The sequence below is a fragment of the Sphaerodactylus townsendi genome, linkage group LG01, assembly GCF_021028975.2.
Source record: "Sphaerodactylus townsendi isolate TG3544 linkage group LG01, MPM_Stown_v2.3, whole genome shotgun sequence".
Lineage (NCBI taxonomy): Eukaryota > Metazoa > Chordata > Lepidosauria > Squamata > Sphaerodactylidae > Sphaerodactylus > Sphaerodactylus townsendi.
Window position 1 is genome coordinate 39,524,110 of NC_059425.1, and position 19,713 is coordinate 39,543,822.

The following is a 19,713-nucleotide window of genomic DNA, read 5'->3' on the forward strand; positions in this document are numbered from 1 at the left end:
CCCTCCCCGGGCGCAATTGGATCACACAGTGATTTTTCTTCCTTTGCTGAAACCAGTAATTTTGATAACTGAAGTTTTATCAGAGTTAGTGCATCAAGGTGTGATACTGAGGCAGAATTATTTGAGAAACAAACTGAGCATCTCAGTATCTTCGCATCTGATTCAGGCTTTGGTATCTGACACTCAGGGAGGGAGAGAATTATCTTAGCACCAAGATCAGCATGAAGGCCATTGCCCCAGCAGTATCACCATTCTTGCTTTGCCCAAGAAGGTTGGTTTGATGCAACTCTCATTTTGTTTTGCGTCCAGATTGAAGGGGACCATTGAAGATGCCTTGTTCAGAAAGTTGGAGCTAGCAGTAGTTTGATTAGTGAGGTTCTTGTTAATGCTGCTTATATATATGAATGGGCTAGATGTGTTACTGTTTGACTTTCAACTTCGGTTCCATTAATTTTACATGTTTCTTGTCAGCATTATAATGTTAATTTCATACTTCAAAAAAAACCCTAAATAATGTGTAGCATTTTGTAGTGTTTTCAGTTTTTTTGATGAAAAAAGAATGCTAGAATTATATGCTTTGTACTTTATTGCCAGTCCATGTAAGCTGTGAAATTAGAATTAGAAATGAGTGTATTTTAATTGTCCTTTTCTTGCAGAGTTCACAATATGTTTAATATATATTTGGGTCCACACTGGAGAGAATATAAATAACTAAATACACAGAAACCCAAGATTGCACATAGAAGAGGGAGAGCAGCTTTGTGGGAAGTGGCAAATACCTCTTTCCATTGAGACTCAAAAGTGACGCAGAACATTGGGAAGGGTTTTGTCTTTGGGCAAGAACCAAAATCTTTATTAGTAAAACCGCTCTTTTAAAAGGGAAAAGAGAGAAGGAAATCAAATCATGTGGGTAGAGATGGTTTCGACGTAGGTACTGAGCAGAGTTAAAGTTGCCTGAGCTATATGGCAAGCGTAATTTTGAACATTTTGAAAGCTAGCCTTTCATACTTGGTGTCTTAATTAACTGAGACAGCTGCATATTTATCTCAAAACTTTGTCAGGTTGTCCTTGAATGTCCTCATTAAATTGCTTCGTATGGTAGTGCTGTTTCTTTTGCAGGTTTATCATCACTTCAAGGCCATATTAAGCTACATTTATTCAGTGCCTTTCCACTGAACACCTCCCCTCTGGACTGTGTGCCCATCCTGGAATTCCTGATAAGATAAATAAATATAACTTTATAAATGGTTGCCTTCATCCTTATGATGGCAAATGTTGATAAGGCATATCCTAGCACATCGAACATTCTACACTGTTCTTTCTGAGATTCTGGTGGATGTGGATTAAATTTGTTTTATTGAAATGTGCTTCATTATTTAATGTTCTTTACTGGTTTTGTGTCCTTGGGGATTTGCTCAGTATGCTGTGAGAGATTTTTGTGACAACCTAAAAGACTATCTTGGGGTATTATAGGACTTGCATGAAGAAAAGCCATGTGTTAAGCGGAATGTAGTGCTATAGAGCCAGTGTGGCGTCGTAGCTAAGAGCAGGTAGATTCTAATCTGGAGAATCGGGTTTGATTTCCCACTCCTACACATGAAGCCTTCTAGGGGACCTTGGGCTAGTCACAGTCCTCTTAGAACTCTCAGTCCCACCTACCTCATAAGGTGTCTGTTGTGGCATGCAAGGGAGGGGAGGAAAGAGGAGGGGGCCTGGCATCTGGACATGGCCCACCTGCCCTAGTGGAGGGGGAGGGGTGCCATGCAAAGGAAAGGGAGTGAGGGAGGGGAGGGAGTGAGGGTGGCATGCAAGGGAAGGGAGGGAGGGAAAGGAATTTGCAAGATGCTTTGAGATTCCTTATAGCTGAGGAAAGTGGGGTATTCTAGACTCTTCTTCTTAATAAGGTGGCAAATTTGGTGAAACTGAATTGAAAAAGTAGGCTGGATCCAAACAACTGCATTTATGATGAGCTTTCATGACTGTTGTACAGTTTCTAAGATTCCAAGCAAGCTCCTTTGCACTCTGTTGCGTTTGGTTCTAAATAAATAGTGCATTCCAGAGATTGTATTGGATAAAAGTCTCTGTCATACTAGTGTCTCGCCATTCTTGTTCAGGTCTTCAATCAGCCATTAGGTTCACAATAGATATTTTGACTACCCTGAATGTACTGCTGTGGGAAAGAGAACCAACTTCTGGGTGTTTGGAGGCAATTCTTACTAGTTTCAGGCAACCAGAAAAGCCTGTGCTGAATTAGCTTATAAAGATCTTGTCATGGCTTCATATCTTAGCTTCATTAAGAGTAACTTGGAGCTCTTACCTTAGCTCACAACCTTACTGCATAGGATATGTGAAACCTCTTGGAACTGTTTTGCCTGGGCTGTCTCCCCATAATAGCCTCCTTTTTTTTAGCTTTTTGGGTTGCATCTTGAGCTTACACTATTTTTATTGTTTAGCAGTCGAGTGGCAAATGCCTCACAAAGCACAGTATAGCTACCTTCAGACTTCCCAGACCAGCTCTTACTGATTCTGCCACTTCTAAATACTGAGATAATGATGAGTGGCAACAGCAGCACAGGCTGGAAGTCTACCAGGCATGGCCTCTGATAGAGATTGGGGGGGGGGGGGAGGTAGCGGCCAGGCCAGGCCAGGCCAGGCCAGGCCAGGAGTCTGCCAGGCACTCCTGGCCCAGCACTGGCTGCTGCCAGGCTGCCCCCCCCCCTCAGTTGCCACGAGCAGGTACAGCCTCTGGTGGGGGCAGCTCTCACTAGGCTCAACGAGAGCTTCCCCATCTCTGCTCACCCTGAAGCTCGCTGGGCCACCGAGAGCCTGGCAAGAGCTTCCCTGCACCATGGCCCAGCGAGCTTTGGGGTGAGCGGAGGTGGGGAAGCTCTCACTGAGCTTGGTGGGAGCTGCCCTCACCCCACCCCCCTTCAAGCTCGCCAGGCTGCAAAAGGCCCAGAGAAAACGCACCGCGTCCCAACTCAAGCCGGGCCATGGAGAGCCCAGCGAAAGTTTTCCCACCTCGCCCCTCTTCAAGCTCCCCAGACCATAGGGCAGGGAAGCTCTTGCCAGGCTCTTGGTGGGCCAGCAAGCTTGAAGAGGACCTGATCTTGTGCGATCCCCCAGTGGGGGAGAGGCCTCCTGGCCACAAAGCTGGACCTGGCCTTGGGTGCCTCGACACAGAGGTAGCTACCAGATCGCTGCTCTGCAGGGCGCGGAGACCTGGCTGGCACCCCCCAAGTGACCAAAAGGTATGCACCCGGGGACATGGGTTATCCCATGTCCCCATGGGCAGTATGCCACTGGAGGCTACAACAGAGAAGGCACATGTATGGGTAGTTCTTAATTTGGCCCATTGGCAGGTTAGCACTTTCTGAAGACCTTACTTAGATGAATGAAGCTGTCATGGGGATGCCTGAGGCAGTGTTGCAAATATGAGGGTGCAAGTATGTGAAGGTAAAGCTCATTACAGGGGAAAATGCAATGCAAGCATTTTCCCCTGCAGTGGACTTGCTCTTTGGGGGTTGAGAGAGGGCAGGCAGCGGAATGGAGAGGGCAGTGGTGGCACCAATGGGTCTTGGTCTTTGGAATGACGGGAGGAAGGGCAGGGGAATGGTGAGGTTAGTGCCGGGGCTGGTGGGGCAGCGGACTGCAAGCTCCCGCTTTCCCGCTTCCCCAGCTTCCAACCCATTGACGGGCAGGACTCACTTCCACTGCTGGAAGTCAGTCCTGGACGCCAGTTAGTGGGAAGTGAGTCGTTGACTCATGTTCCATTTCTTAGGGCATTGTGTCTTAGGACAGCTAGTATCTTAAATAAAGCCTGGTAACTGATGGGCAACCAATGGAGCAACTGCAGAATGAGAGTATTATGCCTGCTGTTCTTTCTTAGCATCCTGTTTGCAGTAGGAATGATAAAACTGATCTAACATACAGCATTGTTGTAAAGTTTAATGAAGTAATATAAAGAAAGGGAACTTGATTAAAAATAAACTCAGTTAGTTAGTTGTAAAAGTGCCACTTGATTTCTGTTTTACTGTGAGGTACTATATATGTGCCAAGCAGTATTTGGAGACTCTATAGTGTTATATAAATGTTGCATAGGTATTGTTGGAGTGGGAATCATGATTTCTGTAGTGAGCAGCGATAAGTGTGCTAGCCTCATTTAATTGTCTTGCAGACTCTGGTTTGATGAGTTTGTGAACCTTTGGGTTTATGTTCAGAATCTTCCACAGTGGGAAGGGGTAAGTATCTCCATTTCTTTTTTCTTTCTTTCTACTTCTCCCCACCCCTGTCAACATAAAGTAGGTGTGCCTGACTTTATAACCCAACTAGAAGTTGTGGTTTTAAGAAAATGTGTTAAATTAAGGACTGTCAAACTGTCACCAGCTGAATGAACAAGCTAGCATTTTCTTTGTTGGACTTTGTTTCGTTTGTCATTTTTAATTGTGTTCTCATCCAATATTCCTTGATAGTCTTTCGGGAAAGCTGGTATTTTCCAAACTGGGAGCTGATGTTTAGGCTTTGTAACTGCTTTATTTTCTGATTCTTCAAACCACACCAGTGCATCAGGATACATCTGGTATATTTAATATGCAGGGAATCATAGAGATCTAAGAGAAGGCCCTGGTTTTATATTAGCCATAATTGTTGAAACATAAATAGTCAGAGAAAAGATGTTAGTGTCCTCACTGACCCATAATAAAATTCACAAACAAAAGCCGTGCACATGCTTTTTTAAGACAAACCTCTTTGTCGCTGGGGGGGGGGGGTTGGTTTAACTTAAAAAATAATTATATGGCTCTTGGTTTTGGATATACATCCAGATCTCTCTGGAAAATATCACAGTGGGTCCTCAGTCATACTCTGATCTTCTGAAGGCCTAATTTCTCAGTCATGTTGCTGTGGATCAAAGATAGGGAGGATTCCAGTATCTTGTATGTTTCCCTTTTCTCCCTTATTCTTCCAATCCCCTGTCCTTTACATTTTGAATTTTAGTTGTGGTATAGTATTACTAGCAGTAAAGCCTATTATACAAACAAATATAACTGGCTCTAGAAAACTGTTGGTGAGTTAAGAGAGCCCACCAAGGGAGCCACCCTATCCTGCCCTTCCTCCCCCCTTCACCCTGTGTCACCAGGTCCCTCCTTGTCCTCCTCCTCTTATTCCCAGAAGCCTGCATCAGCACACAAGTGTTAATGGCAGCCACCAAGGGGACAACCCCCTCCTGCCTTTCCTTCCTCCTCAGCCCCATGCCATCTCCCTCATCTTTCTCCTCCTGTTCCTGGATGCCTTCTCCTCTTCCTGAATGCCTGTATCACCACACAACAGTTAACGGCACAGTTGCAGCTACCAGCTGTCTTGACCCTCCTGTACCTGCTCCTCCTCAGGTGGCTGCAGATGGTACAGTGACTGTAATTATTCAGCAGTTGGGGAGACGGGCAAGTGAGTGAGAGAGTAAGTCACTGCCACATTCCGCTGTTTTGTTTGGGTTTTGTTTTACTCATTCTGTGTATGCCCTGCCATGTGTGTGGGGGGATTGGCTGGAAATGAGTCGTGTGTGGCAGTTGGCTGGAAGTGAGTCGTTGCCACCATAGCCAGCCTTTTATATAATAGAATGTTTGCTGCAAGGTTAATAGTGGGCAAGTGTTTTAGCTTTAAACCAGGCTTTCAAACCAGTTTCATTCTTGGGTTTAAGACCAGCTATGTTTGCCTGTAATACTGTATCATGGGCAGTGCTAAAAAGAGAATTTTCAATAAGAATATGTGCTAGGTCATGAACTGTGTTCTTTTACTCTCTTTCTAGCATCTAGTCAACCTTTTTGCACGCTTGGCCACTGATAATATAGGCTACATTGACTGGGATCCCTATGTTCCAAAGGTAATGTCTATTAATTGTGACATATTTTTATATTTTTATATTTTTAAGACTTAAAGGACATAAAAGACTGAAAACCAAAAAACCCATAAAATTAATAAAACATTAAACACAAAAACACATAAAACACAAAAAAAGTTTTTAAAAGGACTCCCAATTTTTCTATACTAAATATAAACCTGATTAAAAATTTACTACTTGCTCTCTAATTACAGTTATAAAGTTAATTTTTAGCATTTCTAATAAGGTTCATGCCTTTCTCTTTTATACCAATTTACTTGTTCTAATACTCAAAACTACATACCATCAGTTCATTTTTTTTTGTTTTATGCAAAAAGTCTATCAGGGGTTTCCAGTTGTCAGTGAATTTAGAAAAGTTCTTTTCTCTAATCTAAGAAGTAAGTTTGGCCATTTTTTGCCAATTCCAGTAGTTTCACAAACCATTCTTCTATTGTAGGTATAGATGCAGTTTTCCATTTTTGCACAAATGGTAATCTCATTGCTGATTGCATGAACAATGTCCCATATTTTTTTCAACCTATTTGTTCTTAAGACCCAGAAGAAGAGCTTTGGGTTTCATTTGTATATTAGACTTTAAGATCTTCTGAATTGTTAAATGTATTTGTATCCAAATTTTGTTTGGCTTTACTACAAGTCCACCATAAATGATAAATAGTCCATTCATGGTGTTCACATTTCCAACACACATTCAAAATGTTTTCACACATCTACCAGTTTTTCTAGCAACAGGTACCAGCGATACATAGAAATTCTCTTTAAGACAGGAACTTAATGTAAATGTCTAATAATTGTAGGAGTGATGAAGGTTACAGGAGAATCTCAGTCAAAAGCTTTGTTATTCCCCGTTTATGGAGAAAGAGAGTTGCTGGCTAATCAGATGTGCTAGACACTCAAGCGAATTGCTGTGTCTTGTATCCAAAAGAATCAGAGGATTCACTAGTCGCCTTGTGGAGGTGCACATCCCTTTGCTAATTATCATATTCTGGTATCTGGAATGGTTCTCACGGGCACTAGTCAATAAAACCTATCCTTGTTTTAAAGAAAAAAATGTATTTTTATCTAGAATGATAAAGCCGTGTATGAAGAAGTCTCTTGCTGGTTGTGGAAATTCTGCCTTTCAATTCTGTTGCATGGCTTTTTATTTTGAACCTTTTCTTATTTTATATGTTCCTCTAGCTTTTTCTCTAAAATATAACTAAAACATCACATACTCTGGAGTCACCTTAAATTCTGAACCAATTTGTCACACTTTTTGTGGGTGCTCCTGTTGTCAGTTGTGGCAAGTAAAACTCTGTGAAGCAATTAATGTGGCTACTTCTGCTCCCGTTCCACTGTAAAGGTTTACATCTCAATAAATAATCTTTTAATTATTGTCAGCTTATTTTGTTTTCACACTTTGTCCCCAGCAGTTTCTTTTTTAGATTTTTCGTTGTTAAAACTTAAAAGTTTATAAACAGAAACGAAGAGAGAAAAACACAGAAAATATATTTAATTAAAATGTTGTCTGTACTGATTAACACACTGAATAAATTGCTACTACCTTGCTAACGACCTTTGTAAAATTAATTCTTAATTATCATTACTGATGATCATTACTGATAAATTTCAAACTTTTCTCTCTTGTTTCTTAATCTTCTGTTCTTTATACCCACAAATATCATTTCCCACCCTGTTTTATGCAAAAAGTCTGTCAAGGGTTTCCAGTTGTCTAGAAATTTAGATAAGTTCTTTAATCAAAAGTAAGTTTAGCCATCTCTTCCAACTCCAACAACTTCACAAGCCATTCTCCTATTGTAGATATGGATGAAGTTTTCCATTTTTGCATGCATAATAACCTTGCTGCCACTGTTGCCGCTGTCATAGGGGAAAAAAACTAAGTTTCCTTTTTTCCAAAGTTGTCTGACCCGACCCAAACCCACCCCCCCCACCCCGGTTTCTTTTGTTTATTAGTCTTTAAGATCTTTTGAACTGTTGAATGTATTTGTGCCCAAAAGTTTTTAACTTTATAGAAGTCTACCTTAAATGATAAAAAAAATCCCTTCATGATGATCAGTTTTCCAGCACGCATTCAAAACATTTTTATACATGTTTGCCAATTTTTCCAGGAACATGTACCAACAATACATCATTTTATAAAATTTCTCCTTCAGACTGGAACTTAGTATAAATTTAAACCCCTTTGTGCCCAGTAATTTATGTGAATTTTAATCTTGAGGCATTCAAATCTTCTTCCATGGTTTTAAAGCTTTTCTCTTGTACTGGCAAGCTTCTCAGGGCCCCTGATAATGCCGGGAGCTGGAACATGAGCTTGATAACTGCTGCTCCTGGAGACACGGTTTTTGTTCAGCAACACTTGATTGACTTGAAAGGGTCATTTCTGCTGGCCGGGTACTTTTTATTTAATAGTGTTCTTTGGTGCTTTTCAAGGGTAGTGGGGGATATAGATCTAGCAGTGAGAAAATTCATTGTGGCAAGCATGTATAAGTCAAGCAGTTAGACATAGGTGTCAAACTTGCGGCCCTCCAGATGTTATAGACTACAGTTTCCATCATCCCCTGCCAGCATGATCAAACATCAAGATGATTATTACTGAAGTTTATTACTGAAATCCTGACAAAAACCCTGATGTCCTAACAAAGCTGTTCCTTGGGTGTTGTGTGGTTTCCGGGCTGTTACTGGTAATGTGTTTTGAGGATCGCACTATTTAGTTGTCGCACTTTGAGACTCTGGATGCGTTGTAACTGGAATATCATTCGTGTTTTGGTAATTTAATTAAATATTATTTCCCCCCCCCCCCCCCTACAGATATTTACTAGAGTGCTGCGAAGTTTGAATCTTCCAGTAGGAAGCAACCAGGTGTTGGTTCCAAGATTCTTAACAAATGCTTATGATATAGGGCATGCGGTCATGTGGATCACAGCTATGATGGTATGATCCTTTTTCTTTTCAGTGTACACTCACCCTGTTATCCAGACCTTGAAATTCATTATACACTGCCCCTGGGTCCCTACAGAAATGTAACCTTTTGTGTAGATATGTGTCTCCTTCAGGTCAGTCCCCATTCCAGCGATCTCCAGTATTGATTGTGTGGGCTTGGTGTGGGATGCCGTGGAGGTGCTGGGGATTCCGCTGATGTGCTGGCTGCCAAGCATGCCAGCAGAGGCCCTGCCAAAACTGCTGGAGGTCGTTTCGAAGTGGACCTTGAAGCTTCCCAGGCTTATTGTCTTGGGGGATTTCAACATCCACATAGATTCAGCCTCATCTATTCAAGTATCTGACCTGGTGTCTTCCATGGCAGCACTGGGACTCTCCTTGATTATTGTGGACCCCACACACCAAGCAGGACACACACTGGATTTGATCTTTGACAAGGTTATAAATGTGGAACTTATTCTCCTCTGAGGAGATGCTGTAGTTTGACCACTTTTCCCTGAAGACCTGGGTGGACAGTGCTGCCTCTTCCTGCTTAGGTGATGGTCTTACATATTCTCGCCTTCGGAGACTTATGGGTCCACTTGGTGTCTGAAATGCTCTCAGGGATCCCGGACCCAATGGCAGTTTCCTTAATGAGCTGGTGACCCTGGTGGGTTTCAATGCAAGAGAGTTTAGAGGTGCTTTCTCATTGCCTGCCTCTGTCATGATCCTTGGAGATTTCTCATTGAAACATTTGCCCTGCTTAGCTTTTGAAATCTGATAAGATCAGGCTAGCCTGAGCTATCCAGGTCAATGTATATTTTGACTTGCCTGTAGAATAAATAAATGAATATTCATAGGTGGCTGTTTTGTTCCCCAGGTTATCTCATTCAGGGTGATCAGTCTCTATAATGAAGTCAGCCCTACCTAGCAGTAAGAGCGTCACATTTCAGGAGGTGCATTAAATTTGTTTGCTGTATTTTAAGTTGAACAGCTGTTTGTTTGTAGGCATGAATGAATAGAAACCTCTGTCACAGACTTGCGTGAGATAGATGCCCAGAGAATCCCGCCTAACATTTCTGGAGATGGAACTAATGCAGTTGACATAAATATAAACTCTTTAGGGTCACAGTTTTGATAGCTGAAAGGGACAGCCTTCTTCATACGTTGTTCTCATACGTTGTTCTCATACATGGATCATAGTAAGTTTGGGCAAGTACTTCTATTAAAAAAATATTTTTCAGTGCAATTTTAACAGTCTTAACTGGTCTGTGATACCTTGGTCAGTAGGTTTTTTTCAGTGAATTTGGCTTCCTGTTTCACTAATTTGCTAATTGTTTGATACTATTCTGTTTTCAGGAACAATTAGGAAATTGGTAAAACAGGAAGCCAAATTCACTGAAAAAAACCTACTGACCAAGGTTATCACAGACCAGTTAAGACAGTTAAAATTGCAGTTTAGCTTTGTGAAGGTTTCTTGGAGGTCAAGTCAAATAACGCAACTTTCATCTTTTTTTTATGGACAGGGTGGACCAAGTAAGCTGGTACAGACACACTTGTCTGGGTTATTCAAAAGCATTGCCTCTTTTTACCACCCTTCAAATAATGGTCGCTGGTTGGTAAGGATATATATGCTTCCTCTATGTCAAGATTATAAATGCTTTTATTGGACTAAAATCTTAATAATATTTTTTATTTTCTGCAGCTGTTCATTTTTTGTAAAACAATATTCACACTAAATATTTGAACTAAACAGCAGTTATAGCACATTCCTTTGCATGTTCTGTAGACATCAAATCCTGAGGGAAATTAAAAAAGAAGCTAGAAAGCTATTGATTGATTAAGTTCTGTTCTTATTATCCATTGTTAAGGGGCAGAGACTGACATGAAATCCAAGATCCTGGGAATTCAGAAGTTGTTGCTAGAATTTTGAAGTCGTTGCTAGAAAATTGAGACAAAGATAAATAGGCTTCTGGCTTTAGAAAATTGCTAGCTGTGGAGTTTTAATTTGGAGGGGGTGGGTGTGAGTGAGTGTGGAGTAAAAATAAGTGGCCATTTGTAATTAATGTTTAGGGAAAGGGGTGCACACTTCTGTCTTCTCCATCACCCATCCTGCCCTTTATTGCCTAGGCCTCCTGAGCTTTAGAAACACTGGGTGAAGCAGGCACTGAATTTTAGTGACCCCTTCACATGATGTGTTGAGAAACAGTAGCCTCAGCGGATCATAGTTTATGGCACCAGTATTGTGGCACACCAGTTTTATAAATGCTTTGACTGTTACAGTACTGAAGATCTTCTTCAGAGAGCATCTGTGTGAATTGGAGCCTCCAAGAATACTAGATATTCACAGTTTATTCGCCACTCTCTAAATGTTTCTCAGTTACTATGGCTATAACTGTGGTCAGCTAGGTCACATGTTAAGTTCCCTTCGTTAATAGTCTCCCTAAGGGATGATCATATGAATTGCATGGAGGAGCTGTTAAATGTCCAACCAGGCTGTGGACCTCCGTTGTTAATATATTATTTTAAGGCAGCAGATTGTATGCTTTGCCAAATGGCGTAGGTCAATATATTTTTTTACATATTGAGAATCTGGCCTGAAACATGTCTGCTCAGAAACAAGACCCAGTTGTTCTGTGGGGATTACTTCCGAGGTAAATGTGCACTGGATTGTAGCCTGAACTCAGAGAAGACAGACTAGATCTTGATGGGGTTTTTTTTGCTGCGTATTAATGGAAACTGACTCTGTTGCCCTTTTCTGTACAATGGCAGAACAAGCTCATGAAGCTACTTCAGCGGCTACCAAGTAGTGTTGTCAGAAGATTGCATCGTGAACGATACAAGAAAATGACTTGGCTTACTCCTGTGCCTGATAGCCATAAACTTACTGACCAAGATATCACAGACTTTGTAGAATGTATTATTCAGCCTGTCCTCCTGGCTATGTTTAGCAAAACTGGAAGCTTAGAGGCAGCCCAAGCTCTGCAGAACCTTGCACTAATGCGCCCTGAATTGGTAATTCCACCAGTACTTGAAAAGTGAGTACTACTGGAGCCTGGCAAAAAGCAGCATTAACATTTAGCTTTCAGGTGGTGAAGAAAAAGGATCCTAAACTGTTCTTTCTGCAGCTGACTAACTCATCTTTGGCCAGGGAAACTGGATTTTCTTTGGGTGGATGGTGTCAATTACCCACTCTTTTTTGGCCAGTGTAACTGACACTCAGAGTTTTGCTGTGTGTCCAATTTTTAATTGCTCAGACCTGTAGGCTGCCATTGCGACCCAGATCAACCCCACGAGACAGCTTATAATACCTGAACAATTAGACTTTAAAAGCTTTTTTGTGTAAAAAGCAGGTATCAAAACCATAAAAAGAAATAAAATCAGGTCCTAGGATTAGTTGCATATTTCCCAATTTGTATTCCTGATTTTAATACAAGTCCCAGAGGGAGAAAATGCAATCTGATTTTGGTTTATTCATATTGAATGTCCTGTGGCATTCTATTGACTATGTTTGTTTGGGAGTCGTTTTCCATTCTGTTGCTTTACATGTCATGCAGTTGTACACAGTCTTAACCATAAAATATATATACATCTCTAAACTGAGCCTCTGCAGGTGAGCTGCTGTAATGTTAATACATTCATTGTTCAGAAAAATTGGATATGAAGATGTCAGACTGTTACAGCGTGCCTCCACAGTCATCCTAGCCTTGAGTTTTGTCTGCTTTCCTCTCTCATGTGCCTCCCACTTATGCTTGTTGTCTGGCATGGGCCAAGCTTTTACGTGTTGCTTGAATGGACTTGAAGAAAGATTTTGCATCATTGTTAGTGGGATGGTGCCTCCTTCCCCTGGCATAGCTTTGCTGCCCCTTGATTTGGGTATGAAGTTTTGCATTAGGGGAAGACATGTCCACCTTTTCGTGTGCTGTCTAGCCCCTCATGTTCTTCCCTTTCACTGAATGTGGAACAGAGTGCAAATGTCAGAGAATGGTCTAATGGAGCCCAGGCTTCCACCTCCTGCTCAGCTCTGCTTGAGTTCAGTTCTGAGGCACAGGCCAACAGTACAACTCCACAATTGCAGACCAAGCAAGTTGGGTGGGGAGCAACGTAGGCCATTTCCTTTCATAGGGACACCTTTTGGGCCATAGAGATGCTTTTTTGTACTCCCATAGAAATCAGTGGGGTTAGAGAATGCTACCAGAAACAGCTGTAGGGGTTAGGAACAGGCTTTGATCATTTTGTATCTGGACCAACCAGGGGTAAAGTTGATGCATAAAAGCTTTGTGTTCAAGGAACAGTTTCAGCAATGCACTGAAATTTAATCCCATTCTTCAAGAGTTTGCAAAAGTAATGTTCTTCATATCTGTGCAAGATAGCTTATTCGAGTGTCTACAGCAAATATACCATAACAGCTAAAAATCCTTTCTTAAAATTTTCTCCTCCAAAATACCCTGTCCGTAGAACATACCCTGCACTGGAGACATTAACAGAACCTCATCAACTCACGGCCACCTTAAGCTGTGTAATTGGAGTAGCTCGTAGCCTGGTGTCTGGGGGCAAGTCATTTCCTGAAGGTCCAACGCACATGTTGCCTCTGTTGATGAGAGCATTGCCTGGTGTGGATCCAAATGACTTTAGCAAATGTATGGTGAGTATTTTGTTGATGTGTTATGATCTGCTGTGAGTTATTCAGAATATGGCTCTTATTTTCACCATCAGGAGGCCTCTCATTTTTCATCTTTTTCCCCATAATTCTTTCCTTGGCTGTTGCATTCTGCTTCCCCATCTTTTGGTTGTCACTGTCCCCTCCATTAAGATCTTGTTCTGGGTTGCACACATATGCATATGTCAATGGCTTGATTTGTAGCATAAGCATGAAAATCAGCTTTAAGACTGAAAGACTAGCAATTCACATCCTTCAGTAGCTTTTTCTAGAGCTCAAATGTAACAAAATTTACTTTTTCAGACTTGGTTATAATGTCACATATGACAAGGTTGCATAAAGATTCTTAGGCTGTTATGTTCCCTCCCTTCCTCCTTGTGTATATGCTCAATAATTAAACCCTTCCCTTTTACAGAAAACCATAATGGCTACTTCCTCCCAGTCACAAACTGTATCTTGTTCTTTACCTTCAACCAGGGTTAACTGTGATTTAGGGACTTGGTTTGGAGGATAGGGAACAATCAATAATTTGTGGTTTGAAAATAATGAAAAATTGTGGAGGCTACAAAGAGGAAGTGTGCTAGTTACTGATCTGCACATGAGTGCACAATTCCAAGTATTGCTCCACACAAATCCATCCTGCTTTCTCAGAACTCGTACTGCAATGTTTTTGTAACTCATACACATGTTGTGCCTGACACCTTTTCTGATCATTGGATCATGACATTATACTGTTCCTTGTTTCTGTGTTATTTTCAGTAATGCCTCCTCAACCCTTCAGACATCTTGTTTTAACATTCATATCCAAATGTCAAATACCATATATCTAATTCTGAACTTGGTTCCCAGAAAGTGGGCCCAGGTACAGTATTTCTCCTCAGACCTCGGAGGACACTCCTAAGTTTGCAGAAAAATTCAACAAAGAAACAAAAAGTTTAACATGTAACATTTTAAGGGAAACACTAACATCTCATTATGCTTCATCATGAGATCTTGGCCACCACTTTGCAAAAGGGATGAGCAGCTGTCTGCATCATCCAGATGAACTGTCAAGAAGGAGCAGGCTTTTTCATTGTGTGAGCTGGCTAGAGTGGCTGCAGGGTGAGGAGGAGTGGGCACTGCCTCCCCGCTGCTGGTGCTGAAGGTGCATGGAAAGAAGGAGGGTGGGCAAACAAGACCATGACCTGTCAATGCGTCGGCTGACTTCCAGGTGCACTGGGTAAATGGCAGTAGGAGCAGCTCTGCAAATAGGTGGGCAGGGGAGGGGGAGCAGGAGGCCTTGCCCTGTGAGCCAGGGAGGCAGAGATGGCTGCAGTGCAGACAGGCTGATGATTGGACAGCCAAGCAGCTGGAGGGGGGGGGGGTTACCCACCTCACAGATCAGTCAGTTTTTTTATTAATTTGGTCATCAAATAGAGTCTGTACTGAGTCATAAAAATAAAAGTCTTGCAAGCTGAATTGTGCATCAACAACTCCTACTCCACCCCCTATACCCCCTCCCCCCCCCCCCAGGAAAACTCTGCTTCCTTTTGGCAGAACAGGAATAGAACAGCAGCAAAGAAAATATATAAGAAAAACAGGAAACAGTTGAGTTAATTTCAGCCTGTAGGATCCTTCCCCCCCCCCCCCATTCATTTCAGTTGGGGTAAAAGGACCTTAAGCACAATGCAATGATAATTGTAAATGATGCAAGAGAGGTCGAATTCCACAGTGCAACTGACCTCATTAATAGTGAAGAAAATTTGGAATGTGGAATTTTGGAAATTTGCTAACAAAGCTAGACCAGTTTCTTCTACTTCTTTGGGCCCATTTAACTCCATTATGAGGACATGTTCAGTTTTCAGCTTTCAGTACATCCAATACACAGTGAAACCTTTTTATTTTTCCCATTAGATCACATTCCAGTTTATCGCAACATTTTCGACTCTTGTGCCTTTAGTAGATTGTTCATCTGTACTACAAGAGAGAGATGACCTCACAGAGGTAAGAGGTGAAACAATTGTGTACTCTAGCCAGTTTAGGTAGAGGGAATTTAAAATCAAAGCCTTCTCATGCAAACTGTGTTTCAAAATGTGTTCAAATATAAAAATGGGGGGAGGCAGATTTCACAGTAAAAATTGTCATAGTTCCGTGATGGAACACTTGGTGCTACTTGCAGAAGATTCCAGCTTCTAGCCTAGGCGGTAAGGCTGGGAAAGATCAGAGTCCTCAGAGGGATACCAGTCTATCAGAGAAGATAGTCGTGGGTGGGCAGATCAATTCACAATTGATTTTGCAACGGTGCAAATGCTAGCATAGAAAGAAATATGAGTGACTGAGGAAACATGTTTTTGAAGGTTTTGTAATGATTCTAATAACAAATATAACATTTGCTGATGTGAATTTTTTAGTGGCAGTTCTGGAGACATATCACATGTCTGAGGCAGAAAAAAAAAGCATTCGATATTTTCCCCTTTGCTTTGAAATTGCAGGTGGAGAGAGAACTGTGTTCTGCTTCTGCTGAATTTGAAGATTTTGTACTGCAGTTTATGGACAGGCAAGTGGCAGTGGGCTTTTTGTTGTCTAGATGTTTTGGGCTTCTAGAAAGCAGCACGCTGGAGCAAACAAGAGAAGAGACTGAAACAGAAAAGATGACTCATTTGGAGGGTTTGCTGGAATTAGGCCTATCGTATACTTTCAGCAGGTGATAACTGTGCTCGACTGGCTTCCCCACATACCTCAGCTTTGTCTCCCATTCTGCAGGTCTGCCAAAACCTTTCTCTCAAAAGTGTTCATGCTCTACATTCTGTTTGTCACAGGCTGAGTGAGCACCTGAACATTTTTATAGTCTCTCTCACTCTGGCCACATGCCGAGCCTGTTGATATTTGTTTCACCCAAATGTTCATATAGTTGTGTGTTGTAGCGCTTTTTGTGAGGTTAAGCCCAAAGGCTTCACAGACCAGGTTTGTTTTGAGCTGAGGAGTGAAAAGGGAAAGAGAGCTGTCATTGCATAAGTGAGCCAGATAAGAATGGGTGTACTCTCTAAAGAGTGCAGGAGACGTTTAGTTGGCTTAGGATGATTAGTGGAGCCAAGGGGATGAGCCGGGCAGTATCCAGATTTGGCATCTTAGTCCTTGCTGACTCTCCTTATCTGCCTTCCCTCTGTCTTGCTTTTTACCCGTTTGGTAGACTGAATATTCTCTGTAGTAGGCAGCCAGAAAACAGAATGCCTCTGTGCAACTGTAAGCAAGGGAAAGCTTCATTTTTCTCCTGCTGTTCACTGGAAGGCTGCAGTAAGCTTGATTTGTTGCGCTTTGTTGATTTTTTCCCCAGTCCCTTCTAATATAAATCAAACAGCATTAGCCTTGAAAATAAATCCACTAAAATTAGTAAGCTGCAAATGGCTTTACTAGCCTGCCTACAGACTCCCACAGACAGACAGACAGACAGACAGACAGACAGACAGACAGACAGACAGACAGACACACACACACACACACACACACACACACACACACACACACACACACACACACACACCAGTGTTTGAGTAATTTGTCTGTGACACTTTTATCCTGCTTTTCCTCTAAGAAGAGTTTGGATTTATATCCCCCCTTTCTTTCCTGCAGGAGATTCAAAGGGGCTTACAATATCCTTGCCCTTCCCCCCTCACAACAAACACCCTGTGAGGTAGGTGGGGCTGAGAGAGCTCCGAGAAGCTGTGACTAGCCCAAGGTCACCCAGCTGGCGTGTGTGGGAGTGTACAGGCTAATCTGAATTCCCCAGATAAGCCTCCACAGCTCAGGCGGCAGAGCTGGGAATCAAACCCGGTTCCTCCAGATTAGATACACGAGCTCTTAACCTCCTACGCCACTGCTGCTCCGTATGGGTAGTCTCTCCTGTTTCATGTTATCCTTGGAACAACCCCGCAAAGTGGGTTGGGCTTAGAGAGTGCGACTGGTCCATAGTCACTTGGTGAGTAGGAATTTAACCTTGGTCTCTCTGCTGTAGTGCACCACAATATCCCACTGGTGGCTTGGTTTAAAAAGTAGTTTGTAAAGATTCACACATACCCATTTATCGAGGTGGCATTCTCTACTTTCTACACTTGAGTGGTTATTTAAAAGCCTCCCCAAGGTGTCCTGTGTTGCAGATCACATTACACCTCATCAGTGTATAGATCCATCAAATTATTTGCTGACAGTTTTCTTGATTTTTGTTGCCTAGATGTTTTGGGCTTATAGACAGCAGCACTCTGGAGCAAACAAGAGAAGAGACTGAAACAGAAAAAATGACTCATTTGGAGAGTTTGGTGGAATTAGGCTTGTCTTCTACTTTCAGCACAATTCTCACACAGTGTTCAAAAGAGATATTTAAGGTAAGTGTAACCAAAAATGGCAGAATACAAACCTTTTTAGTCATGTTAATTTTGTTTAATTTTTGTAAGAAACAAGCTGGTATAACTGTGAAGCATTTGTAGACGTACACACACACACAAAACCTTTTCTTGTGTTAAGAACATTCACTGAAAGGTGAATGGTGGCCCTCATGCCATCCCTCTCTGCCCTGGAGCAGAAATAAAATAAAAGAACACATTTCAAATTGAGTACACTGGTATGGATTAAGAACAGCCGTTTTAGTAGATCTTCTCAAGGACTTGGGTGACCAGTTCATAACACAAATACCCATAATGCCATGGAACAACAGGAGATTTTGGCATGCCTAGATGGGAACCAGTGCACTAGAAGGTCTGCCTCCTGAACCTTATACTAATGGTTTGATAGATGAGTGGCAAAACCTCCTCCATATATATCAGTGTGCACATGTATTTTTGTGATTTGAGTGGTGCCATTTCCTCCTTTGGACCCAACTTGTGGCACATTTGCTATGAAGTTTAGTCACCAAGACTAAACTTGAACTAGATTCTGATTGGATTAGCTGTGTTTTTTGACTACATAAAATTATATCAGAGCATATACTTTTCTCCATAAAGCAAAGTTGATTAATCATCTTATTTTTTTTCTCTGTCTTGCTTTTCTTTTAGGTTGCCTTGGAGAAGGTTTTTAATTTTGCCATTTCAAATATATTTGAGACAAGAGTGGCTGGTCGGATGGTAGCTGACATGTGCCGAGCAGCTGTGAAAGTGAGACTGCTTTCTTTCTCTCCTTCTGCCCCTTTCTGGTTGAGATGCACACCCATGAGTTGCACCATTTTGTTAGCCCTGAAATGCCTTGCCAATTCCTCTGCCCTCTTATAGGCCTTTGGGTTGCAGGTTTCTTTATCCTAATCCCAAATACTTAATACCCTCTTGAATTCAGGCCACTGAACACATTCCTAATCATTGCTGTAAGATGCTCTTTAAACACATCAACAACGATTTTGTTCCCTCTCTGTTTGCAGAGATGTCTTAATGAAGAATTTGATTTTTCTGTGACTTTTTTAGTGCTGTCCTGAGGAGTCTTTGAAGCTCTTTGTGCCCCACTGCTGCAACGTTATAGCACATCTTACTCTCAGTAAGTTTCACTGATCTCACTTTGTGTTGTAACAAGCTCATTTTTGATGGTGTGTGAGTTGCCTAATGAAAACTTTAAAGTTTTTTTTAAAAAACAACAACAAATGGCTCCCTGAAGATATAGCGTACTTTGGGTTTTACAATCTCCTATAGTTTCCTGCATTTAGAATTAATTCCTAGAGTTCCAGACAGAAAATGCTTGCATGCCCTGAAAACTAGCAGGTGGTAGGAAATTGCTGCTCAGTTCAGCCTTGCTGAGTCAGTAGGAGGCATAAAGAACTGTTTGGCTTGCAGTGGATGCCGAGAAATGCCTTTATAGGTTGTTAATTGGCCTTGCCTTGAGCATATTAATTTTGCTTCATTCTTAGTGCTGCTTCAGAAGTTCATAGTATACAGCGGAACCTCGGTTTTCGTTGGTAATCCGTCCGAAAAGAATCAATGAAAACCGAAACCATTGAAAACCGAGGCAAACTTTTCCATAGGAATCAATGTAAATCCAATTAATCCATTCTAGGTGTTCCAGAAAACATACCAAAAACACATTTTTGGTTAATAACATAGTGTTTAATGCTGAAAACAGTAACAAACAATAACACTAGGACCAGCTTCAGAGCCAGTGGACCAATGTCGCACCAGAAAGCTGTCCAAAGAGGTCTGTTTCTGACGCCTCTTTTAAGATTTGTCTGAAATGGGAAAAGACATTGTCATTAAACAAGTTGCAGACACGGCCTGCAACAGTTTTGTCCGGGTGA

General features: G+C 41.8%; 1 protein-coding gene across 2 annotated transcripts in view; it reads left to right on the forward strand.

The window, feature by feature from the left end:
* PSME4 (proteasome activator subunit 4) overlaps window positions 1–19,713 on the forward strand; it is a 148,100-nt gene that overhangs the window by 71,811 nt on the left and 56,576 nt on the right. For both annotated transcript variants that reach the window (XM_048518692.1, XM_048518684.1), the window contains exons 6-16: window positions 4,178–4,241; window positions 5,804–5,878; window positions 8,702–8,824; window positions 10,336–10,428; window positions 11,582–11,847; window positions 13,268–13,454; window positions 15,363–15,452; window positions 15,941–16,005; window positions 17,677–17,827; window positions 18,494–18,592; window positions 18,893–18,962. In XM_048518692.1, the coding sequence (XP_048374649.1) occupies window positions 4,178–4,241; window positions 5,804–5,878; window positions 8,702–8,824; window positions 10,336–10,428; window positions 11,582–11,847; window positions 13,268–13,454; window positions 15,363–15,452; window positions 15,941–16,005; window positions 17,677–17,827; window positions 18,494–18,592; window positions 18,893–18,962 (1,283 nt within the window). The remainder of the gene's footprint in view (window positions 1–4,177; window positions 4,242–5,803; window positions 5,879–8,701; window positions 8,825–10,335; window positions 10,429–11,581; window positions 11,848–13,267; window positions 13,455–15,362; window positions 15,453–15,940; window positions 16,006–17,676; window positions 17,828–18,493; window positions 18,593–18,892; window positions 18,963–19,713) is intronic.